Below are 27,171 nucleotides of genomic sequence, written 5' to 3'. Positions count from 1 at the left end.
TGAAGGTGCAGCACTCCGGATTGGATTGGCCCCAACTATGGTTGCTGGGGAGATTTCCTGACTCTTTCCCAGCAACCAATATCACAAACACCTGGCAGTGAGGTGCAGCAATGGGCACATACCTGGTCAGAACATTGGCAGACACACAGGTTCGAGGAGTGGCCAGAGCATTGTGCACCTCTATTTTTCTAAATCAGTGAAGCTAGTTCTACTAACAATGAAATCTATTTTGCCAATTTCAGGGCTTCTGTGACCTTTTACATTCTGTCAGGATCTTTCACTCCAGTAGAAAAGTCTTCCTGGCCAAAGAGTTCATCAAAACCCCATGGTGTGTCACCTCACTCGGGATTTTGCCTGACCTGTTGATGGCATTCATCTCTAAATGAGGCCTCCTAGGCCAAGAACATTGGGCTGGGCTGGGAGGGGTGGCAATTAGCTCTCCAATTCTGAGGGGTTAGGTTGGCAATATGGCTCTCTAGGAGAGATTTTTGTCCAGGGATGCCATCTTCTTTCACTGCCTGCCTGAGTTCTTTTAAGTCTGAATTTTGGAATGGGTACCAGCTGAGTAGTTTAGTTCGACTGGGATAACATTAATGGGGAATGCTTGAGTGTTTTGGGATCCCAGTTCTGTATCAGAGTCCTGAGTACCATGGGAGGCAGGGTTTGTTTTTGCAAGGGAGTCACTAAAATTACAAAGAGGTTGCGTGGTAAATGGTTGGGGGTGGGGGACTCTGGAGTTTGGCAGGGTTTTGTCTAAGCATTTTGACTTTTGCTTTTGTGGCTTTGGGACAGGGGAGTGGGGATACCTTTCTCTGGCTAGGTGGGGGAAGGTGGAGTCTGGGAGAGGCAGGTGAAGCTCATTTGTTTTTTAATGCAGCCCTGTCCTTGGGTGGGAGAGGGAGGGGCAGGAGGGGCAGATGGTGTATTTAGTGTTTCCTCTGAGGGATAAGGAGGCAGGAGTGGGCAGATGGATTTTATTGGTTGGGTAAGGGCAGTTAAGATCTGAAATAGGGTGGTTTTTAGAGCCTTGATCTTTGGGCTCATCTGACTGAGGGGGCTCAGGGGCCATGTCGCTATCGGTCTATCCTATTTTAGATGGCCCTATGCATTGCTGAATTGCAGCTAAGATCAGCAAAAAATCATGGGAGGGGGAGGGGGGTTTTCCTCCTTGGGTATCTCTGCTTCTGATGAGAGAAGCTACTCAGGTCCATGAGTCTGGGCTATAGATACTGTCATTGACCATACATGGTACTATCTCAAAGACTTCCTCCCAAAATAAGAAGCCTTGTTTTTAGCTATTTTTATTCCATGGGATTTTAGTAGGACACATCTCCCTGGCCTGGGGGATTTTTTTTATTCAATGACAAGTTGTCCATCACAGAATAAATGTCTTGTGTAACGGGACCGTTCCCTTGGCCTATTGGCTTTAAGGGTCACAGAGGTCCAAAACCCTAAGCCTTCCGCAGATTTAAGAACTGGCAGACGCCCTGTGGCTGCTGCATTACCAGTTTTTTGCTTTTTCTGTTTTTGTTTTAAGGAGAAGTTAGATAAAGAGTCTTTGCCAACACCCCTTTCGGGCTGTAGGGTTAGACAGGGACCAGAGGAACCTTCAGCCAACACCAGAGAATAGCTCTGGCCAGGAGGCTTGAGTTGCACCTTCAACTTGTTCAAATCCACGAGATGGCTCTGACTGGAAGAACAGGAAAAGACAGGTTGTTTGTCTCTAGAGTTGGAGGGTGGGGAGGAGCTTCCTGAAGTATCCGTGCACTCACACTGTTTGGGATGTAATACCATGCCAGGAAGATTAGGAAGGTAAAGACCTGAACACTCCGTGGGACACACCTGAGACTTAGGCAACTCCCAGCTCCCTGCCAGGCTCCTGACTTGGAACTCGTACATTGCTTTCCACATAAAAGAAATGTGTCCTAAGGTCAGGTAGACCCAAAGCAGAGTTCTCCATGCTAATGAGGTACCGAAAGGCCCAGCCGGCCTAGCCAAGAAGCTTCCCTTTCCAAACATTCCTCCCTGCAAAAGGTATTTAATCTCAGGCCCATGAGAAGTGGGGTATGGTTTTATGCAACCATTTTCTGCCATTTTAACAAACTGTTTAAAACCACGGACTGTCTCTTTTCATCAGGATCTACTGTGGAGAGCCATGAAGAAGGTCTTCACCTACAGAGCCGCAGCCTATTCTCCTATAGAAGGCCTCTCTGTGTTCCCAGTCACAACTACCAGCAAGCCTGCCTCCTCCAAAGCTGATGAAAATCACCCATGGAACAAGCCAGCTCACACACACACACACACACACACACACACCAGGCTAGACAGTCCCCAGCTCACAGGCCCCCAACTCTGTTCTCTGCTCTTCTTTGACCCCCAGTGGTGCCTAGATGTCCAAGAGTCTGAGAACCCCATGCCCTGGCCTCGTCGCAGGCTTAGGGGCCCAGCTCTAACTTTCCCACATCTTAGACTATTCTTTCCCACCCACAGTGCAGCACCGGCATGCAGTAAGCATAGTCAGACTGCTCGCATTCTGCCTCTCCAAGTGGTGGAGAGGACACGGAGCGACATTAAACTCTCCTTTGCTTCCGTTCTCTTTAAATGCTGCTGTGTATGTTGTTGGCCACAGTTCTCAGGAGCCATTCTGACTCTGAGAGTGACCCAATGTTCAAATCAGACTTGTTGCTTTGCTCTTACAGCTCATACGGTTTAAACTAGTCTTTTTTTCCGACGGAACCTAAACTTCAGCTAGTCACCAAAGCGACATTATAGCCTGTGTTAAAGAAAAATGGTTCCCAGCTTGCTCAGGTATCCCTTTAAGAGCCAAGAACTGTCCATTATATACAAAATCACTACTCTGTGTTTCCCACAGTGTTGCGAGCTGTCCAGCGGCTCACAAGGACGGGTACACCTGAGTGGCAGGCCGGCACTGAAAGAGAGGGAAACTAGGTGGAAGAGAGAGAGAGAGAGAGAGAGATGGAACCAAGACAGTATTCTGATCAAAGCTCAAATGTTTAATGGTGGACACGCTTTATAAAGGAGGGGGGAGACCCATTCCCGCCAATTCATCCTTGGAGCTGAAAGGAAATAAAACTTGAGACATGTGATTCATGTAATTTATGTCAAATAGCCCAAAGAGTTGTTTGTGAGCTTTAAAACATGGGGCTGAGAACATAGCAGAACAGGCCAGGTCATGCCCGGGCAGACTCGTCATCACATGTCCTGACTGGCCTAGTGCCTCCCTATCTCCCGCCCTTCTGACAGTCTGTTGATGTTTAAATGAACCAATCATGTGAAACCACGCCAATTCCTCCCCCAGCCCCACCCCTTTTCTATAAAAGTCCCTAGCTTTCAAGTCTCGGGGTCGAAACCACTGTCTCCTCTGTGAGATACGTTTCGAACCGGAGCTCCGCCATTATGGCTCCACCACGTGGTCGACACCTCTGTCTCCTGCGGGAGATGCTTGCCGGCCCGGAGCTCCGTCATTAAACTACCTCATGCTTTTACATCAAGATGGTCTTCTGTTCGTGATTCTTGGGTGTGCGCTGAATGAGAATTGAGTGGGGGTTTCCCCACTAGGTTCTTTCAGAGCCAGCTGCAGGTGCAGAATAGGATGTAGTCTCCAGAATAGATCCGGGGCCTCTCAGCAGGTAGCAGTATCTTTTTTTTTTTTTTTTTTTTTCCATTTTTTATTAGGTATTTAACTCATTTACATTTCCAATGCTATACCAAAAGTCCCCCATATCCACCCACCCCCACTCCCCTGCCCACCCACTCCCCCTTTTTGGCCCTGGTATTCCCCTGTACTGGGGCATATAAAGTTTGCAAGTCCAATGGGCCTCTCTTTCCAGTGATGGCCGACTAGGCCATCTTTTGATATATATTGAGGTAGCAGTATCTTGAAGAGGAACAGCTACAGTGGCTGAACAATAGAGTGATTTAGGGAGGCAGGCCCCACCCTAGGTAATCTCCTTAGTGGCAGCAAAGTCCAGGTCTGGTTCATCAGCTTCAGGTTGGGGTGGGGGGCTGTTTACACCACAGAGTGAGGAATAGAAAAGAGGCAACCTTGAGTTCCTTAAAATCAAATTGTTGACTTGCACTTGGTGCCTCTGCACAGCACCTGTATCCTCAATGAACCCAGATCTTTCTTGAGACCAAGCCATTGCTGTTGAACAAAGCTTTGAGGGAAAATGATACAAACCATCTCAGGGAATGTTGGAGACAGCAATGTCATGGTGCTCAACTGTAATCACGGAGGGTCCTAGTAATGTGACCGGCCATTGTTCCTCCCTTCCCCTAGGCAGTTTGTACAAAGCTGCCAACGTGTCCTCCACATAACCCTTTTGGTTAGATGCCTTAAAAGCAGAAGTCTTATCCAGCTTAGTCATTTTCTACCAACATCTGTCTCCCAAGGACGTCATTGTGCGGGCACCCACTATTAAGTAGTCCTTGGCCAATGAGTGGATAAATACTATTCAGCTTTTCAGTTAAGAAAATTAACAAGGGATCATGGCACACACCTGTAGTTCCAGCTACTCGAGGTTGAAGCAGGGGGATCACTGTAGTCTAACCTGGGCCAGCAGGTCATTCTTCAGTAACAGATGAACAGAGTGTGAACAAAGGCACGAGAGGGTAAGGAAGCTAGGAGAGCTTGGGGCATGAGGTCATGCACAAGCTGTCTTACGCAACTTCTTCTACACAGCTTTCAGGGTTGGGGGGTTGTAGTGGAACAAAGCCAGTGCAAACTATTGCCAATGGGACAAAGTCTGTAGGAAGCTAATCCTATGTTGCACAAAGGGAACAGGAGATATTCCAAGCCATTACAGAGACTCTGAAGCCTTAGGTCTGATAACCTCAGCCCAGGTTATCACTAACCCTGCCAAGCATGCTCCTGGTTTCTGACAAAGCTACATTCCTTCTCCACACATCATGGCCTCAAGGAATGCCTTGGACTGGCCTAGCTCAACTGCAAGAAATTTAGACTATCCTAGGCAACAGAGCAAGACCCCTGTCCCAAATACTCCTGATCCTAGCAAAGAAACCCTGTTCAAAGCACGGATGAACTTGAAGGGTGTTATTCTGATTGGCCAATGTGCAACATAAAGACGAGAGTCCCTAATATATAATCTGGTATTTGAAATTTGCTGGAATTCTGTGACTGAGCACAACAAACTCACATCTCTCGGTGCAAAGACTAAACAGGCATAATCAGGATTTAAGAGTTGGAGAATACATATTACCTGCAACAGGCAAAGACAGCACAAGAGTTATTTTCAGAGCAATGCCCTCCTGGAACAAGGTGGGAGATTTTACCCAGGGAGCCAACACATGCTCACAGGAGTTGGCAAGCATTCCTGAGCATGCGTGCTTGGTTTATCATCACAATTTAAGAACAACCCAGAATAGACATATTTGAGCGTGTTTAGCTCAAGGTCATGGAACACGTGTGTAAACGATTAGAGTAAGGTCAGGAATGGCTCTGGCCAAGCTCAGCTGCTGCAGGTGTATTAATCTGGGCGTTGTTCTGAGTGCCTGCCTTGCTCAATGGCTAGCACTTTTCTTATGTGTATGGAGTGTTTTGCCTGTGTGCATGGTACCCTCAATGTCAGAAGACATTGAATTCCCTGGAGTTACAGAAAGTTGTAAGCCACCATGTGGGTGCTGGGAACTGAATCTTGCTCCTCCCAAGAGCAGTAAGTGCTCTCAATTGCTGAGCCATCTCTCTGGCCCCCTTGCTAAGCCACTTAGTAAGAAAAAAAAATGTGAATGTATGCACAAAGGCATGAGCTCACTCCATAGCACCACAGCAAACTGGTGTAGTGCTACACAGTTGCAATTCCATAAGGAAAACAAAAACCTCAGTTTAGGCCGAAAGATCGCTCAGCCCTAAAGACCCAAGTTTGGTCTTCAAAACTCACAGTGGAAGTACACACTCCCAGAAATCCTTCAACCACCCCCCCACCCCCAGCCCCCTCCCCGCCACCATGAATGCAGGCATGCAGCCCTGACCCCTCGACAATAATATTTTAAAAATTTTATGTTAAAAAAAATGGGGGTGGGGGCTCAGCGAGCAGAGTTCCCTACAAAATGCTTTGATGTAAATGAGCTTCAGAAATTTGGTTAGCTTCCACTGCAGAGGACATCAAAAACTCCTGTCTCACCAGTTGAATGAAAGAAACCTGGAATCCAGATGGATCACATGTAAGTTGACAGAAATCCTTGGGAAATAACTTATGATTTAGCCAGGGGCTGGAACTCTGTAGACCAGACTGGCCTTGAACTCTGGCTGCCGAGTGCTGGGACTAAAGGTGTGTGCCACCTACCTGGTGACACACCCACTCTCTAAGAGATTGAATCTTTATTTGGCTAAAGAAAAAAGTCTACATACAGGTATTTTGGTTTGGAAGTTAATATCTTTTATTCATTCTTGGACAACGTAACACTTGTATACAATGTGTATTCACAGTCTCATACTCTGAATACACTCCCTCCACCTTTTCACGTCTTATAAAGTGTTACAACAGTTGATTGTCTCCTCTAGAAATAAAACCTCTAATAATCTAAGCAGCATCCTAAGATAAAATAAAACAAAAAACCCTCAAGGGAGTTAGGAGGGGAAGACATTAACAATAATAACCTCCAGGTTAACAAGGGTAAACTTCTTATTTGCCTATTTGGCCAAATGAGCACTGGCTCTCTGGATAACTCTCTCCACTACATCTAAAATTGGAACAGTCCAATAGTGACCATCTAAACTTGTAGCTAGGCTCTGACAGCTGACCCAGGAGCTCAATACTCTGGGGAACATGATGTCAGACCTCCCTCAGACTTGGAGCCACTGAGAAGGTCAAAGCCCCTTAGGCTGCCACTGGCTACTGAGGCCCTGGAGGCTGGATTGGACAAGCTGGCCCTGCGCTTTCCTTTTTTCTAACAGCACCTGCCAGGAGTCCTAGAAGATTGGCCAATCTGGTCCATAGAAGTTAAAAGCATTGATATGCCTGACAGTGAGGGGAAGGAAAAAAAAAAAAAGGCTTATAGCTAGGACAAGGTCACAACCTTCCTCTTCTAGAATCACTCATGGGAACCCTGGATCTTTGTTGAGACTCCTGGACTCCACTTTAGCCCCTCATGCTGCTTTCTAAATTCCTGAAGCTTGTGTGTTTTGACAGGACTGCTCTCCTGAGGAGTAACACTGTCAGCAGTCCCTTGCTGCCCATGTAGCCAAAGCAGCATTTGGTGGAACACTGACTGCAGCTGGCCAAGGAGCATCTGAGTGCCTGCTGTGTCTCCATCTCTCTGACTCTGGTGTACAACGAGCCAGTCTGCCATCGGGACCCTCTCTTGGTAGCTCTGAGGATGCTGCAGTGGTTGCTGATATTCCCAGTTATTCTGCTGCTGTCCTGGGAGCATTGGGGAACAGTTACAATCCACCCACCTTTGCCCCTGCCTACAAGGAACATTGTCAGTAAGAGAATGTGAAATATTGGGTTTCCTGTGTCTCAAGCTGGTCACCCATATAATACTGCTCATACACAGGGGGAAAAGTAAAGTTTGTTGGTCTGAAAGAAGATTCCCTTCCAGCGGCCCCTTGATGCTCCACAGTGCCAATTGATTGCCTTCCGATGCTTCGGACCACAGAGTCACATGAGCTGTACTGTTCACCAGAAGCTTTTGGGGGCTGCACAAAAGAGAGCAAGGGACCTGGGTGTGAGAGATTTGGTGACACTTGGGTGTAAGAGATTTGCCCAGGGCTGCAATCTGAAGCTTGTACCTGGGTATCCTGGTGACCTGTACGCATGTAGTCTTGGCACCTGCGCATTCTTCTCATGGCAGAAATTTTGCTTTTCAATTCTGGTGCCAATCTGGCTCTTTTATTCTGAAACCAGTTCTAAAACAAAAAAAGAAAATTGTTCATCAAAGCTGCTTTCTAGCAGTGCCCCCTGTTGGTACTAAAGAACCAGTTCTGTAGATGGGCTCCAAACTCAGGAATGTCACACATAGGTGACCCCTGTTGCCATGACAACCACATACCTTCCCTGAGTCCACTTCCCACACTTCCCTTATGTCACAGCCTAAATAAAAGATGTAACTTACACCCTTTTTCCCTTTGTCTTTCTCTCTTTTCCCTCTTTGTCTCCAGTACCTCTTCCACGTGGAACTGCTTTGGCCTGGTGTGGTATGACCAGACTCAAGCCCCTATTCTAACACATTATCCCCACAGTGCTTCTTTTCTTTCTCACTTGTGTTATTTGTTTGATTGAGACAGGTTCTCTCTACTCTATAGCTCTGGCTGTCCTGGAACTCACTATGCAGATCAGGTGGGCCTCAAACTCAGTGACCCCCAAAGAGTACTAGGAGTAAAGGTGTTTGCCACTCTGCCATGCCCCATAGTCAGTGTCACAGTCATGTAGACTCAGCCTTCCTGACCTTGAAAAGACAGGGGGGAAGAAATGAAGGTGGCCTTTTCTATGCCTTCACATTTCCATGGAGATTGTGAGCTGTGCACCCTTCCAATCAGCCCCCAGCCCTGCTTCCATGTTCAAGCATGGAAGTCAGCTCCAGCTAACCCTACTCTAACCTCTGTATCCAGACAGCAGATGGGAACTGTCCCTTAAGATGACATCCCAGATACTCCACCAGGCTGCCCCCAACCAAGATACAATGTATTACAAATTGTATTGTGTGTTACATTTAAAAATGAAAAACTTGGGCTGGAGAGATGGCTCAGCAGTTAAGAGCGCAGACTGCTCTTCTGAAGGTCGTGAGTTCAAATCCCAGCAACCACATGGTGGCTCACAACCATCTGTAATGAGATCTGATGTCCTCTTCTGAGGTATCTGAAGACAGCTACAGTGTACTTACATATAATAAATAAATAAATCTTAAAAAAAAAAATGAAAAACTTGTCAGGGCAGTGGTGGCTCATGCCTTTAATCCCAGCACTTGAGAGGCAGAGGCAGGCAGATTTCTGAGTTCGAGGCCAGCCTGGTCCTACAGAGTGAGTTCCAGGACTGCCAGGGTTACACAGAGAAACCCTTTCTCAAAAGAGAGAGAGAGAGAGAGAGAGAGAGAGAGAGAGAGAGAGAGAGAGAGAGAGATGGAAAACTTGGCAAATGTTTGTCATGCCTTGGTATTTGGTCCTAAGCACATTTAGGCTTTACTTATAGCCTCCTTAAAACAATTATACATGAAAATTATTGTCCAATTTTTTTGAAGGGGGATGAGTTGTAGAAGTGATTAAATATTATTTAAGATGGGGGGCCAGGCATGGGGGCACACACTTTTAATCCCAGTACTCAAGAAGCAGAGACAAGAGAATCTCTCTGTGAGTTCAAGGTCTACAGAGTGAGTTCCAGGATGGTCAGGGCTACAAAGTAAGATTCTGACTCTAACTAAATAACTAGGCTTGATGGTAAACACCTGTAATCCTAGCACTTGGAAAGCTGAGGCAAGAGGATTCCGAGTTCAGGGCCTCTAGTAGGGAGGCTAAAAATACTTCCCTTTTAAAATCATAGATTTGTGCTACTTTCAACCTTGGTCAAAGAAAACAGTAGAGTTAATGCAGATTACTACGTATCTGTCAAGGCATTGAGTGCTTGTGCGTGTTCGACCCCCACTACAGGGAGATCTACATCAACAAACCCCTTCAAGGCTCAGGGACATCACTGAGGAAGGGAAGGGTGCTTGCAAAGTGCAGTCTTCCAGGCAAGACACAGCTTTGTCCTCCATAAACTCACTTCAAGCAAATAGCTTTGGTTAACAACAATTATAGCCACAGAGCAGCTGTGAATACCTACAGGAGACCCTCATATGACCAAGCTAGTAGTTAGTCAACAGCCCCCTATTGGGCCTCTGTAGTACAGAGACAACTGCAGTCTTCCATTTATTTCTTTTTGGGGGAGCAAACTTTGTCTACCCTCTCCTCGCTTTATACCTAACACCTCAGCAAACCTGTTCATGCATGCAAACATGTTCAACATGTTCCAAAATGTTCTTCCCGGGCTAAAGAGATGGCTCAGCCATTAAAGGCTAGGCTCACAACCAAAAGTAAAATGTTCTTCCCACAGCAAATACAGTATGAAACCCCCACAGTTGCCACCCTAGGTAATAACAATAACTTTTAATTTTTTGTTGTTGTTGTAGTTATTTTGGAGACAGGGTGCCTTCTTATAGCCCTGGCTGTACTGAAACTTGCTCTGTACATCAGACAGGCCTCAAACTCAGACCCGATCTGCCTGATTCTCACAGGACCCAAGTCGGTGTGGCCTAATTTTCTTTTTTTTAATTTTATTGTTTGTGTATGGTATTTTGCCTGCGGGTATGTCTATGTGTGTGTGAAGGTCAGAAAAGGATGTCAGAAGCCCTGGGACTGGGGTTACAGAAATATGAGCTGACAAGTAGGCGCTAGGACTCAAACGCAGCTCCCCTGGAAGAGCAGCCAGAGCTCTTAAGGTTCTCTCCAGTCCCATGACCATAGCTCCTTAAGGTGTCTCTGCTTCCAATTTTTCCTCATAATAGGTTATTTTCCCTAAGCTGTGTATACTATGTTCAGTCACATTAAAAGATGAAAACAGACATGTTAACACTGCCCCTGACAGTCAGCTTTCTCATGAAATGGCTTCACCAAAGGGAAGCTTCAGCTCTCTGACTTACGTCAATCACGCTCACTTCACACTGGAACTGCCGGGCCAGCTCATCCTTGGTGGTGAAGTCCGGGTAAGGAGCGTATGCAAATTCTTGTTTAAGTCTCTTCAGCTCATCTCTGGAAAATTTATGTCTCGGTTTTGAGTTTCTGCTTCCATATCGCTTTCTTGCTTTGCTGCGATTGTCTTTTGTTTCTGGAGCGCCAGGAAAATCTATGGAAACAGAAATGCATCGAACGTAAGTGGCATCCAGAGAAAGGCTTGTTTGTTGACTGATTTGTAAAGTTTGTTTTCTTAAAGTGGTGCTCTACCTCATTTCTACCCACAAAAGGTTACAGACTCAACTTTAAATTGATGAGGATAATTGAGTTTTGTTGGGAGCTATTAAGGCAATGCTATTGTCCTGATCTCTGAATTGGGCCTCCCCGCCCCCCCAGAAGAAAAGGAGGTCAAAAGCGGGCCACTGGACGCACAGCTCGGAGAACAACCACAGATTGTTCCAGCCCTAAGTCAGCGCCGGATGTCCTGACCTTAAGATGTACCCTGATACCGCCAAGTTCCTGCTTCCCCCGTGTAGTCGCCAAAAGAAAAATTTCCCCGCTGCCCCATCCCTCCTGCTGAGAAGTACTTCCTCTTTTTCTGCTGCCCCATCCCTCCTGCTGAGGTGCCATTTCCTCTGCCCCATTCCTCCTGCTGAAAGGCACTTCCCCTTTTGCTTGTGCATTTAAACCTAGGGCCTGGCTAATACATTGGGGCTTTGATGCAATTCAGAACGGTTCCATGTCGTTATTCGCATAAGGCCCTCGTTGTCTCTCTCTACCCCCCCCCCCCCCATTTGGTTCGCAGAAGAAGGTCCCCTTGAGACCCTCGAATAACTTGACCTGCTGGATGGGTCAGAGTTTATTTATAGTCACTAACATAGGAAAGAATTTCTTCTGCCTAACAAAATTGTATACACTATGCAGAAAGATCCTAATGACACCCATTTATGTTAGTAATTAAGGATATACCAACTCACATTAACCTGATAACAATTTAAGTGTTATGGGTGTAGGTGGGGCTGGAGAGATGGCTCAGCTGTTAAAGAAGACCAGACAGAGTTCAATTCCCAGCACCCAGGTCAGGTGGCTCACAACTGCAGCTGCCTGAATTCATACACACACACACACACACACACACACACACACACAGAGAGAGAGAGAGAGAGAGAGAGAGAGAGAGAGAGGCACAGAAATACACACACAACTAAAACATCTTTTTCTGAAAAAAAAAAAAACAGAATAATAGCATTAAGGCTATGTTTATTGTTTTAGAACCATTTTGGTTTGTTTCTTGCTAGCCATTGAAATGGGGTCTTTTCCCGACTGTCCAGTGTGGTGGTTGTCAGAAAGCACTGTTCTTAGGCTAGCAAGAAGACTCAGTAGGCAAAAACACTTGCCACAAGAGCTTGACAGCCTGAATCCAGTCTCTCGAACCCATAATGGGAAGGGAGAAACAGTTCCTTAGTTATCCTCTGATCTACACACTCTGTGCTGTCTCTGTCTCTGTCTCTGACTCTCTCTCTCTCTCTCTCTCACACTCACACAAACAAAAATTAAATAAACAAAAATTAACTAAAGCCAGGTTAAAGTTCAACAGCCTATCCTCACAGTGTGGAACTTTCTCAGGTTCTTTTCCTAATTAAGGGGAAGGGGGCACAGCACCCTAGACTTGAGAACATTACAAATCAAATACAAGAGTCAGGTGCCTAGGACAATAAGAGCTAGGACAATAAGAGCTACAATAGAAGCCTACACTGGAAGACTTACAAACTGGAGACATTCAAAACATTCAGTATAAGTGGCTAGAGAGATATCTCAGCAGTTAAGAGTACTTGCTGACCAGGCAGTGGTGGTGCACGCCTTTAATCCCAGCACTTGGGAGGCAGAGGCAGGCAGATTTCTGAGTTCGAGGCCAGCCTGGTCTACAGAGTGAGTTCCAGGACAGCCAGGGCTACACAGAGAAACCCTGACTTGAAAAACAAACAAACAAAAGAGTACTTGTTGAAGACCGGGATTCAGCTTGTGGAAAAACAAGACTCTTTGTTGTTAAGGAGCCACACTATAATACATTGTTATTAAATTTCCATGCCTTAGAAGAATAAGTTTGTTTCCTAAGCCTGCAAACCATGTTTTTCTTTTCTTCTAATTTACTTATTTTTTAAAGCTTTATTTACTTATTTTATGTATATGAGTACAATTTCGCTGTCTTCAGACACACCAGAAGAAGGCATCCGATCCCATTACAGATGGTTGTGAGCCATCATATGGTTGTTGGAAACTGAACTCAGGACCTCTGGTATAGCAGTCAGTGCTCTTAACCGCTGAGCCATCTCCCCAGCCCCTCTAATTTACTTACTATTCTCTCATATTACCTCCAGACTGCAGTCCTCTGTTTCCCCAAAGCCCCAATCCTCAACCAAACACAGCATAACAAGTTGCAGTAAGACTAGGTGCCTCCCCTCATGTTAAGACTGGACAAGGCAACCTGGTGGGAGGAAAAGGGTCCCAAAAGTGGGCAAAAGAGTGGAAGACCACCCCTGCCCCCACTGTTAGGAGTTACACAGAAAACCAAGGTACACAACCATAACATATGCAGAGGGCCTCAGTTAGACCCAGGCTCCCTGATTGTCCGTTCAGTCTCTGTGAACCCCTGAGCCCAGGTTAGTTGTCTGTAGGGCAAACCATGTTTTTCAACCTATGCTGAACTTGTGACCCCATGACGTATACTCAGCCCTTTGTCTTGTTAAACTCCTGAACCTGTGATATGATGATAGCCCTTTTGCCTTATGAAATGTGTCTTACCAGATACCTTTCACATAATGAGTCTTGCACTAATCTACCCCACAGACAGTCTTGAGCCCAGAGTCCCCCATTCTTCTGTCTGGGTACTAACAGCCAATTAATCTGAAAGCTGTTTTCATTCAACCCTAACTCTTCCCCATAAAAGGGACCCCAAGTCAGTGAGGGGCTGCTCTCTGAAACTTTGGGAGAGGCAGCCAACTGGCCAGTCTAAATAAAGTTTGCTTAATCAGACAGTTGTGGAGATGTTTTCGTCAGGTCTAACAAGTTCCCAGTGCTCAAGTGGTAGCTCACAACCATCCATAGGCATGCATGTGGTGCACAAGCACACATGCAGTCAAAGCATTCATACATAGTCAATAAATATGTCTTTCTTTGTTGACAGGGTTTCTCTGTGTAGTCTTGGCTGTCCTGGACTAGGCTAGGCTTGAACTCAAGAGATCCACCTGCCTCTGCTACCAAAGCTGGGATTAAAGGCACAGGCCACCATCACCCCCTATAAATCTTTAAGTACATCCAAAAAAAAAAAAAAAAAAAAAACATGTACAAGCCCAAAGCTGACCAGGTCAATCTCTGGCAATACAAATCTGTATAAAATCTGGAGGAGCCCAGGAACAGAATAATCAATTAGCCAAGACTGAGACTGTTCAAGGCATTCAAGAACAACTGCACATTAACTGAATAACAAAGAACAGAGACAGCCAGGGCTGGGGGTGCTGCCCTACAGTCCCAGCTGTTCCAGAAGAAGCAAGAGGAGAAGCAAGGCTTGCTTGGCTACAGAGAATTCAAGCAATTTAGGAATCTCATGTCTCAAAACAAAAGTTTAAAAAGCAAAATGTTAAGGGAATTGGAAGAAGTCTCCGTGGTTAAGAGCACTTGATGTATCAGTACTAAGGGGTGGGGTCTGCGAGAAGTGAGCAGCCTCAAAGTGTAGGCTAATGCCTTATGTGATATGGCTTAGTAGCTTAAAGGTGATTTCAATACAAGAGGGAACTTGAGTATTTAGAGTCAAATCTTCTAGTCTTGAATTGGTCCCTTGGTTTGATACATTAAGGGTTTTTTTTTAGCATACAACTTTTGGGGGCGCTGACCATAGTAGTCAGCTTCACTCAATACACAACAACAAACTACAAAAAAACAAGGTATCTCAGACATTGAATTTGTATAAGAAATTAACGGGGGCTGGAGAGATGGCTCAGTTGTTAAGAGCACTGACTGATCTTCCAGAGGTCCTGAGTTTAATTCCCAGCAACCACATGGTGGCTCACAACCATCTGTAATGAGATCTGGTGCCCTCTTCTGGTGTGTTTGAAGACAGCTACAGTGTACACATATACATTAAAATAAATAAACCTTAAAATAAAAAAGAAATGAATGGGTTTGTCATGCATCTAAAAGTAAATAAAATAGGGCCAGCAAGATGGCTTTGCAAGTAAGTTCTTGCCACCAAGCTTGAGGGAATCTTAGTTTGACCGTGGGACCCACATGGGAACAGAACTGACTCCCTGGCTGTTGTCCTCTAACTTCTGAGTGCCATCTACTTAAGTGCCGTATAAACAAATCATAGTCCTGGTTTGCTGAACAAAGTGCTTGATGATAAAACAAAGTGAATGAAACACTACTAAACTTGCTGCAGTAAATCTCCAACCCAGATAAGCCGAGGCAATGAAAACACAACTCAATATGAATACATGCTCTGCACCTAGATTGAGCAGATCTACCACTACACTACCATCTTCCCCATATAAGAGACCCCTTAGAACCTGTGGTTTCTCCAGGCCAGGTGCTCCACTTTCCCTCCTCCTCCTGCTCCTGCTCCTCCTGCTCCTCCTGCTCCTCCTCCTCCTCCTCTTCCTCCCCCTCCTTCTCCTCCCCCATCCTCTCTCTCTCTCTCCCCTTTTCTCCCAAGACTTTCAGCTCCACCTTCCCCTCTTTCTCTGCCCAATCAGCCCCTCTAGCCATTATTTTAGAAATTAAGGTGGGAAGCAGGTTTACAGGAAATCACCTGAGTGCAGACTCATTCCTTGTTCACAACCCCTCACAGGAGAACGGAATTAACATCAAATATAATTAGCCCCAGGGCTATCTGCAACATAAACTCTGTAGGTTTAGTCAGTAAGTTTTATTTTTCACCACAGTTTGAAATAAATTTTAGAAAACCTAAAGATAAAGAGATCCAGGCATGGTGAGAGTGAGCTCTGGCACTCTCACAATCCCGCCTTCCTGTCACAGGGCCACAAGGCCTAAAGTCCCGCACCAAACACCAGCCCTCATTCTTGGGCTTTCCGACTATCAGAACTATAAAAAAAAAAAAAAAAAAAAAAAAAAGAGAAACAACAACCCAGATTCTGCGATTGTCATAGTAGCAAAGATCAGAGGAAGACATAAGGAAAGCAAGGTGAGTGTCAAATTCCAGCAGCCGAGGGAAGAAAAGAGGTGAGCGTGTGTCAAATACCTACAAGGCTGACAGGTAGCATCGCTGGTCCTTAAACCCAACAGCAGACTGAATGTTCGGTTGTCCTCGGACAAGGATAAGATAAGAACCTTTATCTGAGGTCAGCTAAAGCCACAGAACCATTTTGAACCCAGAGAATCAGAGTTCTTGGCCAGTCCCAACATTCCCAGATGTCCTCTAGGTCTAGCATTTACATTGCTTGCCTTAGGCAGTGTACCCCCATTGGTTTCTTGGGCCTTGAAAACTATTTCTCATATAGACGGAAAAAAAATCAGTCTTTACACTAGAAAGCCCAAAGGTGACCCCTTGACATTGCTCTGAAAATTTTTATACCGGCCCAATTGGTCCTTGGTTCTTATGATATACATTCCTGCACCAGCCAGTACTAGTGTTTAGTTGTTTCTCTGGTAGTAGGGACTGAACCCAGGGCCTTGCACTGGCCTAGAAAATACTCTACCACTTTTCTAAGTCCCCAGCCCTCCTTCAATGTTGGCTCCACTGTTCTCTCTCCTGAAGGAGACACAGCATTCACCTTAGCGAGATTTCTCAGGAAGAAAGCCACAAGCATAATTCCTTAAATAAGTCATGCAATGTGTATGTTACATGTCCATCATAACTCACAGATCCCCGGTTAGCCTCCAACTGACAAGTAACACATGACCTTGAATGTATGATCCCTCTGCTTCAACCTCCCTGTGCTGGGATCACAGGCTTGTGCCACCAGGCCCGTTTTCTGTGGGGCTGGTATTAAACCCAGGACCATTTGGAATAAAGCCAAATTCATTCTGAGAGCAGATAAGCTGGCGGTTCTCACCCTTTGCTTCCAGAGTCTCAAACACCGTAACAGACTGTAAAAGAACTGGACAGTTCATTGGTTCTAAGGCATTCATTTTTCAGATGACTGGGTGTTGTGGCATATACCTTTAACCCCCACACAAGAAACAGAAGGCAGGCAGATCTCAGTGAGCCAAGACCAAACCAGTCTACATACACAGTAAGACCTTGTTTCCAAACAGATTCTCAGTTACATCAATTCACCTTAAAATACAGGTCAGAAAAAATGTTCCATGCCAAGGCCATTAAACAACCTAAATGAAATTAATTCTTGACTGTTGAGTTTGGGGGTATATTTAATCTTATCTGCAACTAAATTGAGGGGCTGGTGAAAAGGAAGCAAGGTTTAGTGACTCTAGAAGAACACATTCCCCCAGGTTTCATTGCACAACCCAGCTTTCCCTACTGTCCTAGAATAGCAACGTCATCAGGTGTAGGGTTCATACCTAAAATCCTAGCAACCAATTTCCCACAGGGTTCATGAGAACCTCTGCTCAGAGCACAAGAGATCTTGGGGCCACTTGGCAGGAACCTGATTTGGAGATAGAACTTGAGACAGTAGGCTTGAGACAATAATTTGGTATTTCTAAAGAATGTGAAAGTCAAATTGTAAAGACTTGTTCTCAATTTCTTCCTGTACTATATAATAGTGTTAATTCTTGAGGACTCATACCTAATCAATAATGGCAAATGGATGTTACTCATATTTCTGACTTTGGAAAAGTAAAATATGTACATGTGACTATTGACACCTTCTAAGACTTTCTAGTTGTAACTGCTTTAACAAGAGAAGCAGCTAAAAGTTTAATTTAATTAGTCATTGCCTACATTGTTTTTCTATACTGGGTGTTCAGATCAGAGTAAACAGATAATAGAACTGGCTATTGCAGTCAAGCATTTGAGACTTTCTATTGACAATTTAATGTTACCCACATTACTGGGATTCCTTATAATCCTCAAGGACAAGGTATTGTGGAACTTTAAAACAATACCTTCATAAAATAAAAAGGGGGAGTTATATCCCCCATACACCACACAATTATTTAAACCATGTTCTTCTCATTTTAAAATTTTATATTTGGATGCCAAGGAACTCTCTCTGCTGAGTGTCCATGGCACCCTACAACTCGGCATACTTATGCCTAGGTGAAATGGAAGGATCCACATACTGGCACATGGCATGGTCCCAATCAGATATTTAATATGGGGAAGAGAGCATGTTTGTGTTTTTTCCCCCCAGGATGCTGAAGGAGCGTAAGGAGCATGCTAGCTGCCAGAGTGATTTGTGAGACATGCTGATGCTGGGACAAAGAATGATGCTGACTGTGAGCTTGCTGAGTGCCCTGACAATGGTGACAGGAAAGCTGTATAGGACACCTGTTCTTGGCCCACCTTTGCTTGCCTATATCCCAGATTGGACAAGCTGCCTTGCTTCAAGCTTTTAGACTTTGTGGGACAGAGAACATGTGGACTGTGGAAACTTGCCTTCAAAAACTTAACCAAACAGAAGTTATTATAATGACACTTCTCTTTCCTTTAATGTGACCAGTTATTCTGACTCAAACATAGACTGACCTAGAAGTCAATCCAATATTGGAAATAATAGTCTTCATTTGAAAGGCTGGTTCTGGACATTTTCAGAGACATTTGGACATTGACAGCTGCCTGGTATAAAGTTACGTTTACAGTGGATAAAGTTGGGGTAGGATCTGGACTGGGAGTTGGTGCATGTGTTAAGACTCCTAATCTTTTATTAATTGGTCATGTTAAAATTACTTTTATTTATTCTATAGTACTCAACGTAAGTTGTACACTTTCTAATTGTGTTAGTGTGTTGAAACCTGGCATGTCAGCTATGGTGTCTATCAGCCAGCTTTTGTTTTATTACCTGTGAGTATTACAGGACCTTCGTATTCTGAAAAAAAGCTTACAAGTACTGGGAGAAGTGAGTCAGGCTCTAAACAGAAGCGAGAGGGTAGTGTGGGCTTGATTATTGCTGGTATAGCAGCTTTAATTACATTAATAGCTAGCAACACTGCTTCTGCAATTGCTTTGACACAAGACGTTAAGACAGCTACTTTTGTTAATCCTTTAGCAAAAAATGTTACTAATGTTAAAAGTTATTAAAAGGCTGCAATTTCAAGCACCATATAGCCCTAGCTTAACATTTATAAGATTTTTGCCTCTTATTTCTCTCTATTACCTCTTTCCCTTTCATTTATTTTATTTTCACTAATTTTATTTTCCTTCAGCCAAGGATAACCAGGAACGCACTGTGTAGACCAGGTTAGGCTGCTCTCCAAGTCAGAGATCTGCCTACCTCTGCCTCTCAGTAGTGGAGACACACCACACCTGCCACACCCAGCTTTATTTTTACACGTGGTTTTACAAGACTAAGGATCAAGTCAAGTGCTGTGCTACCAAGTTCCATTTCCTGCCCCATCTCATTAACTTTCACTGGCCTAAAATCTCAGCAGGCAGTTCTCTCTAAGGCCTATATAGGGAGTTCCAAGAGAGCCAGGACTACCACAATCCCTGAAACAAGAAAAAGAATAAGGCCGGGTATGGTGGCCCACGCCTTTAATTCCAGCACTCGGGAGGCAGAGGCAAGCGGATTTCTGAGTTCGAGGCCAGCCTGGTCTACAAAGTGAGTTCCAGGACAGACACAGCTATACAGAGAAACCCTGTCTCAAAAAACAAACAAACAAACAAACAAACAAACAAAAAAAGGCTGGAGAGATGGCTCAGCACTTAAGAGCACTCAATGCTCTTCCTGAGGTCATGAGCTCAATTCCCAGCAACCACATGATGGCTCACAACCATCTGTAATGGGATCCAATGCCCTCCTCTGGTGTGTCTGAAGACAGTGACAGGGTACTCATATTCATAAAATAATTTTTTTAAAAAAAGAGCTAAAAAACAGAGATGAGCCAGGGCTACACAGAAAAACCCTGTCTCGAAAAACCAAAAAAAAAAAAAAAGAAAGAAAGAAAAAGAAAAACAGAGATGAGGCCGGGCAGTGGTGGCACACGCCTTTAATCCCAGCACTTGGTAGGCAGAGGCAGATTTCTGAGTTGGAGGCCAGCCTGGTCTACAGAGTGAGTTCCAGGACAGCCAGGACTGTACAGAGAAACCCTGTCCCGAAAAACAAACAAAACAAACAAACAAACAAAACCCAGAGATGAGAACTCACATCCCTACAAGCAACAAACAAACAAAAACCCAGATGCAGTGCGCGTCCAAGCTGTAGGGAGAATGTGTCCTGGGATAGCTCTGAATGCAGCCCAACACATATGTAGATAAATACATTGAAATACCATAGAGGCTAGACATCCCTGGGTAGAGCATCAGATAGATAGCTACAGAAGCCATAGTTTGGTCCCTTACCAAGCAACTTACTTTTTGAAAGCATGCTGGAAACCTCCAATCTCAGACCTTGCTCGGTGCAGAAGAGAGAAATAACTTTTTCTGGTTACTGATAATATAAGCAGATGCTGCTCCCCTCCCCAGCCACACCCTAAGCACCCCACCCAATCTTCACACACAAAAAAAAGGCTCCACCCTTGACCCAGCCAAACCCTCCACCAGGATCACCTTAGGCACACCTACTGGCAAAAACCAAATCAGTCTTCCAAACAAAGCCCCTTCATTCATTAAACACACACCAAAGGAGTCTTCCTATTGAGTTTCTGTGCTATCTTTATAGTATGGCATTGTTTTACCCCCACCTAGACCAGAGGGCAGTGGAGACAGGGTGCCAAGACCATAAGCTTGCCATATCCTGCTGACCTGGTACAGGTGACAGCTATGCAAGGAAGGAAGTCTATCGAAGTCACAGAGGGCCCACAACATTCAATAAAGGAACACTGAGAATATAGGCAATAGAGTGCTCGCCGTTATAAGACTCATGTATTCTATCGGCAATTTTTTTTTTTTTTTTGAGAGTCATGTACCCCCAGTCAGCCTCAGTTCTCTAAAGGAGCAGAAGATGAAATTCCCGATGCTCCCACCTGTAATTCCAAGCTACTCAAGAGGCTGAGAGAGAGCCGGGTGGTGGAGAAGATTGTGTCACCTGCCCTTAATGCCAGCCCTGTGGAGGCAGAAGCAGGTGAGCTCTGTGAGTTTGAAGCCAGCCTGGTCTGCAGAACAAGTTCCAGGGTTACGTGGGGAAACCCTGTCTCAGGGGGAAAAAATTATAAATGAAGAAAATGAAGCACGAGGGTCCGGAGAGTCTACAGTTCAAAATGAGCCTATCAAATTTAGCAAGACCTCACCTTTTAAAACGGAGAAAGATGCCAGGTGGTGGTGATGGTGCACACCTTTAATCCCAGCACTTGGGAGGCAGAGGTAGGTGGGTGTCTGGACATTTGACTGCAGCCTGGTCTACTGCGTGTATTCTAGGACAGCCAAGGCCACACGGAGAAACTCTGTCTTGAAAAAAACAGAGATAAAAGGAAGGAAGGAAAGAAAGAAAGAAAGAAAGAAAGAAGGAAAGAAAGAGAGAAAGAGAGGGAGGGAGGGAGGGAGGGAGGGAGGGAGGGAGGGAGGAAGGGAGAACGGGGGATAGCCCAAACCTGGGTTTCACGTTGGAGAAACTGGATGCCTTTGCGTTTTTCTCATAGTTCTATCTAGCACCTTTGTATTTGCTCAATGTGTAGGAGGCTAGAAAACCTACAATGTTAGTCGTTTTCTATAATCAGGGTACAGAAAATACACACACCTCACAGCTGCATCATATTAATTCATCTGGAAGAAAAGGTGTTGAATTCCTCTTTGTTCTCAAATAATTTTCTGCAGGTGTATAAGCAGTTTGCCTCCCCGTTGCAGGTAGAAGGGCTGGTCTTCCTTCATTATCTCCCAGCAACCTGGTTTGAATCTGCAGGTATGTATGTCTTAGCTGGGTTGACTCAAACCTGTAATTTCAGTGCTCTAGAAGTCAAGGTAAGGATTTCAGAAATCAGGTGTTCAAGGCCAATCTTGGTGACATAAAAGTTTCAAGCCTTGGCTGCTTAGAAACTCAAAGAGATTAGTTACTAATTATTAATATAATAGGACTGATGAGATGGCTCAGCAGGTAAGAGCACTGGCTGCTCTTCTGCAGGTCCTGAGTTCAAATCCCAGCAACCACATGGTGTCTCACAACCACCCTTAATGAGATCTGACACCCTCTTCTGGTGAGTCTGAAGTCAACTACAGTGTACTTATGTATAATAATAAATAAATCTTTGGGCCAGAGCAAGCAGGGTCTGAGCAAGTGGAGTTGGCCGGAGTGAGCAGAGGTCCTAAAAATTCAATTCCCAACATCCACATGAAGATTCACAACCATCTGTACAGCTACAGTGTACTCATATACATAAATAAATCAATCTTTTTAAAAAATATATTAATATAATATATTTTTCACTATTAGCTACTTACCTAGAAAGTTGACCTTTAAAGAGGAGAATAAGGGAGGGAGGGCCTTGAAGGCCCTCATTTCTGCTTAGTACAGTGGGGTTCAGGTATGAGTGCTCTCCACACCACTTAGGCCAAACCAACCATACCCCTGAATTTCTTCAAAAATTTCCTGCTGGCAAGGTTCCAGCATTTGAGGGTGATGACGTATTCTGTGTGTTTGAGAGCAACGTCATCGCCTACTATGTAAGCAACAAGAAGTTTCGGGGAAGTATGCCAGCTCAGGAGGTACAGGGAGTGAGCTTTGCTGACAGTGACACTATTCCTCCAGCTAGCACCTGGGCATTATGCACCACAGCAAACAGGCCACCAAAGATGCAAAAGAGGAGGCGAAGTGAATCCTGGGGCTGCTGACACTCACTTGAAGACACGGACTTTTCTGGTGGGTGAGCAAGTGACACTGGCTGATAGCACAGTTGTCTGTACCCAGTTGTGGCTCTAGATACAAGTCTTAGAGCCTTCTTTTTGCCAGGCCTTCCCCAGTACCAACTGATGGTTCCTTACCTGCATTAACCAGCCCCAGTTCAGGACCATCTTGGGAGAGGTGAAGCTGTGTGAGAAGATGGTGCAGCTTGATGCTAAGAAGTTTGCAGAGAGCCAGCCTAAAAAAGATGCCCCAAGGAAAGAAAAGGGTTCACGAGAAGAGAAACAGAAGCCCCAGGCTGAGCAGAAAGAGGAAAAGAGGCAGCTGCCCAGCCCCCAAGGAAGAGATGGATGAGTGTGAGCAGGCAGTGGATGCTGAGCCCAGGGCTAAGGACCCTTTCACTCGTCTGCCTCAGAGCCCTCTCTGTGGCAGTGCCATATTGTTGGGAGCACTTTGATAAGCGTGGCTGGTCCCTGTGGTATGCTGAGTATCGCTTCCCCGAAGAGCTCACCCAGACCTCCATGAGTTGCAACCTCATCACTAGAATGTTCCACCAACTGGACAAACTGAGGAAGAATGCCTTTGCTAGTGTTATTCTCTTTGGAACCAATGACAGCAGCTCCATCTCTGGCGTTGAGGTCTTCAGAGGCCACGAGCTCGCCTTTCTGCTTAGACCAGATTGGCTGGTGGACTATGAGTTGTATCCATGGCGGAAAATGGATCCTGGTGGGGAGGGAGACCCAGACTCTGGTTCGAGAGTACTTTTCCTGGGAGGGGGCCTTCCCATACATGGGTAAAACCATCAATCAAGGCAAGATCTTCAGGTGAACACGTCTTCTCAGTCACCTAGCTGCCTGCACCTACCCTTCAAGGGAGATGGGGGTCATTAAAGAAAACTGAACACTTTGAATGAAGAATGAATAAAGGTGGCCCCAGGATGCTTCTGTTTGCAATTCCTGAAACACGGCCTTCCATTGTTAATACAAAATAGAGGCTGGGGGTGAAGCTCAAAGTGTGCTAACCTGGCTTGTATGAAGCCCTCCGTTTGAGCCTTGTTCCCCTAATTCCACAGAAGGCTCATGCCTGCAATCCCAGCACCCAGGTAGAGACAAGAGAACTAGAAGTTCAAGGTCAGCCTCAGATTATATGTAGTGAGTTTAAAGCCAGCCTGGGCAATGTGAGTTCCTGCTCCCCACCCCCACCCCAAAAGGCATAAAATAGGCCCAGGCATGGTGACTCACACCTGTAATCCCAGCACTTGGGAACCTGAGGCAGGAGGATTATCGTAAAATCCATGGCACTCTATCTTGAACATAAAAGAATATAAAAAGGGTCCTTGTATTAGAATCCCACAGTCCTGTCTCTAAACCTGACTACGTTTGTCCTGTTCACAGATGCCAGTACTACACCTTACATTGAATGGCTCCTTCTAGTCCAGAATAACAAGGGATACACCAGCCTCGTGCCAGCCTCTCCTCCTTCCCTCCAGGTTAATCTATCATTTTCCAGTTTTAAAAAAAATCTATTATTTTATTTTAATTGTGTGCATATGTTGGGAGGGGGACTGTGTGTGTGAGTGCAGGTTGAGGTGTCAGACTCCCTGCAGCTGGGGTTACAGGCAGTTGTGAGCTGCCCAATGTGGGTTCTGGGAATCGAACTTGGGTCCTCTGCAAAAGCAACAAGTGCTCTTAACTGCTGAGCTGCCTCTCCAGCCCTGCCTCCACCACACATTTTTAATCCCCTAATGAAAAATTTAAAAACAAACACACAAACCACCTGTAACTCACCTCAACTAAAGGATCCAAAAGCCCCCCAGTTTAGTACCAACCCCATTCTTGAACAGGCTCCTACTGTCTCTGTCCTGTTCTTCCACTTCAAGTAATTTCCTTCCAGCCAAAACAAATAATAAAACCTTCCCACTCCTCTCTCTCTCCCCGCCCCGCTTTTAAAGGTTTGCTTAGATTTCATCATCCTATGATACTGGAACTGGGAAAAGAAGTGGCTGGAGTTTGGGCTGGTTCAGCACCAGACATAATGACGTCACCTCTTAGTGGAAAGGGAGTCAGAAACAGAACACCAAAAGAAGAGCTGTCACACGGGACCCAGGTTCTTCACAGCGTAAAGAAACCATGGCCGCATCCATCGAAGGGTCTGCACTTTCATCTGAGCTTCATCGTTGTGGAGATATGCTCTGCTGCAAACGGAGAGCTCAAATCATCTTGAGTTATTTTACTAGCAGCCATTTACACTGAGTGTGATGTTGCACGGCACCCTGGAGGCAGTGGCAGGTGCATATCTGTGAGTTCAACGTCAGCCAAGCCTACGTAGTAAGAAGACACTGTCTCAAAACCCTGTCTATCAACCCTAGAGCTAAAGGTCATAACAGCTGAAACCCAAACAGAGAGGTTTCCCTGAATGAAAAGAAGAAATAGAAAGGAAAGGACATGACTTCTCCTAGGTATGGCGGAGAAGAAACTTTATTGTAGATGAAAAGGCACAGCCAGAGACAGGCACATCTGGGAGAGTCCAGAGTGGCCATGACCCAGACTGTGCTGGGCCCTGTGAGGAGAGGGCGAGTAGAAGGCAGAGCAGAGACAGGAGAACCAGATGCAGCAGCCAGGAGGCCAAAGGTACAAAAGAGGGCAGGTAACCAAAATGCCTGGATTATATATAGGAGAGCAGCCCAGCCTCTGGGACAGAGAGTTCAGGGTAGAGGGCTGGGTATGCCAGCCACGCCCTGCCATAGCAGGTAGGGATTGGGGGATACAGGGAGAACCTGGAGGCCAGGTCTGATCTGATCTGTTGAATAGGCACCTCAGTTGCTTGCCCCAGGTTAAAATTTAACATTCCCTACTCTCCTGCTGCAACCTTCCTTCCTGATATCCCCACCAATGTATTGGGTAAGCATATTGATTTGTGAGTTTCTTTTTTCTGTGACTATAAAACTTCACCTCTCCCATAATGGGACTTGACGTTCACGGTAACATGAATCTGTGTTCCCAGGTTGTAGTCATTCCTATTTGGCTCAGAAACAGGATGTTTCTTTTGTCCCTCCTGTAAAATATAAGTCATTATGGTTCGTTTTCAGTGTGAGGTGTGCTTAGAGAGTTCACAGAAGAGTCACAGATAAGCAAGAGGCAGGAGGCCCCCTCAGTCCTCTGGCAGAAAGCCAGGGCTTAATTATCTCAGGATTCTGAAAGTTAGAAAGTTGTAGGGAATTCAGCTAACTGTCCACTATCAAAAACCAATGTCCTTAGCTGAACAGTAGTGGTGCACATATTTAAATCCCAGCACTTGGGAGGCAGAGGCAGTCAAATCTGTGAGTTTGAAGCCAACCTGGTCTGCAAAGAGAGTTCCAGAACAACCAGAGCTATGTAGAGAAACCCAGTCTCAAAAAAAAAAAAAAAGGTGGGGGGTGGGGTGGGGTGTCCTCTTCCCTGAATTGATAGGATGTGGATTTGGGAAGGGGACTTGTGGGACGGAAAACCATGCTAGGAAGTTTGGTAAGGCAGAGCAGGTCGAGACCCGGAGACTCGGTGAGACTCACCTGAGGCTTAGGTGGCTCACAGCTCCCTGCCAGACTCCAGACTTGGAACACGTGCCTGTAAGGTCAAGACAGAGTTCTACATGCTAATGAGTTAGCTAGAGGCCCTGAGGGCTTAGCCAGTAAGCTTCCCTTCCCAGACATTCCTCCCTGCAAAAGATAGGAATCTCAGGCCCACCCTGAAAAGGGGATATGGTTTTAGGCATCTACTTTCCACCATGACAATGAACTGTTTAGAATCATAGGCTGTCTCTTTTCATTCTTTTCATCGAGATCTGCTGTGGGGAGCCATGAAGAAGGCCTTCTCCTACAGAGCCGCTGCCTAATCTCCCATAGAAGGCCTCTCTGTGCTCCGAGTCACAACCACCAGCAAGCCTGCATCTGCCAAGCCAAGGACTGGGACAAGCCTGGGCCCCGGGGCCGAGAGCCCCCACACCCCAACCGTCGACTCTGTTCTCTGCTCCTGGATGTCCAAGAGCCTGAGAATCCCATGGCCAGGCCCGGCCTTGTTGCAGGCCCAGGAACTCCTGAGCCAGCTCCAGCTTTCCCAAGTCTTAGTCTACACTTTCCCACCCCCAGAATGGTGACTCCCTACAGCTTCCCAACAGCCCAGCAAGCAGTGTAGGATAAGCACAGTCAAACTCCCAGGTTCGGCCTCCCCAAGTAGTGGTGCCCTCAGGGCATGGGTCTACAACCCTTCAGGAACTATGCTCGAAATCGAAGATAGTCTCCTCTCCGGTGTGACAGCTTATGAGAAAGAGACGGCAGGATTTTCTCACAAGCAGGAACTTTTTAATCTTTGTTTAATGTATGTGGGTGTTTTTACCTGCATGTAAGACTGTGCACCAAAAGCCGGGCATGGTGGAGCACGCCTTTAATCCCAGCACTCGGGAGGCAGAGGCAGGCGGATTTCTGAGTTCGAGGCTAGCCTGGTCAACAAAGTGAGTTCCAGGACAGCCAGGGCTACACAGAGAAACCCTGTCTCAAAAAACAAACAAACAAACAAAACAAAACAAACAAACAAAAAGGCTGTGCAC

At 45.7% G+C, this 27,171-nt stretch overlaps 1 protein-coding gene and 1 pseudogene across 3 annotated transcripts; one reads left to right on the top strand and one right to left on the bottom strand.

Moving 5' to 3' along the window:
- Positions 1 to 6,393: 6,393 nt before the first annotated feature.
- On the bottom strand, positions 6,394 to 21,213 carry Cphx2 (cytoplasmic polyadenylated homeobox 2). 3 transcript variants are annotated; one of them, XM_017315708.1, is made up of 6 exons: positions 21,047 to 21,213; positions 20,783 to 20,946; positions 20,172 to 20,207; positions 10,654 to 10,856; positions 7,772 to 7,888; positions 6,394 to 7,678 (listed from the first exon to the last, which is right to left on the bottom strand). In XM_017315708.1, the coding sequence occupies exons 3-6, from the start codon at positions 20,182 to 20,184 to the stop codon at positions 7,463 to 7,465; spliced, it is 549 nt and encodes a 182-aa protein (XP_017171197.1). In that variant the 5' UTR covers positions 20,185 to 20,207; positions 20,783 to 20,946; positions 21,047 to 21,213; the 3' UTR covers positions 6,394 to 7,462. The 3 variants fall into 3 exon arrangements, with proteins under 3 accessions (XP_017171197.1, XP_017171198.1, NP_001257435.1); XM_017315709.1 differs by having other exon boundaries at positions 20,783 to 20,862; NM_001270506.1 differs by lacking the exons at positions 20,783 to 20,946; positions 21,047 to 21,213 and having other exon boundaries at positions 6,398 to 7,678; positions 20,172 to 20,232.
- On the top strand, positions 22,227 to 23,493 carry Gm19014 (predicted gene, 19014; annotated as a pseudogene).

The sequence above is a fragment of the Mus musculus genome, chromosome 14 (assembly GCF_000001635.26).
Source record: "Mus musculus strain C57BL/6J chromosome 14, GRCm38.p6 C57BL/6J".
Classification (NCBI taxonomy): Eukaryota; Metazoa; Chordata; class Mammalia; order Rodentia; family Muridae; genus Mus; species Mus musculus.
The sequence above is the reverse complement of the archived record's forward strand: the minus strand, read 5'-3'. Positions and strand labels throughout refer to the sequence as shown.

Bases quoted from the DNA above. Each gene is read 5' to 3' on its own strand.
- Cphx2 (XM_017315708.1), bottom strand. The intron at 7,889-10,653 runs GTAAGTCAGAGA...TTTTTGTTTTAG, and splicing joins GTGAAGTGAGCGTGATTGAC to AACTGGTTTCAGAATAAAAG. The intron at 7,679-7,771 runs GTACAAGCTTCA...TCTTTTGTGCAG, and splicing joins CAGGTCACCAGGATACCCAG to CCCCCAAAAGCTTCTGGTGA.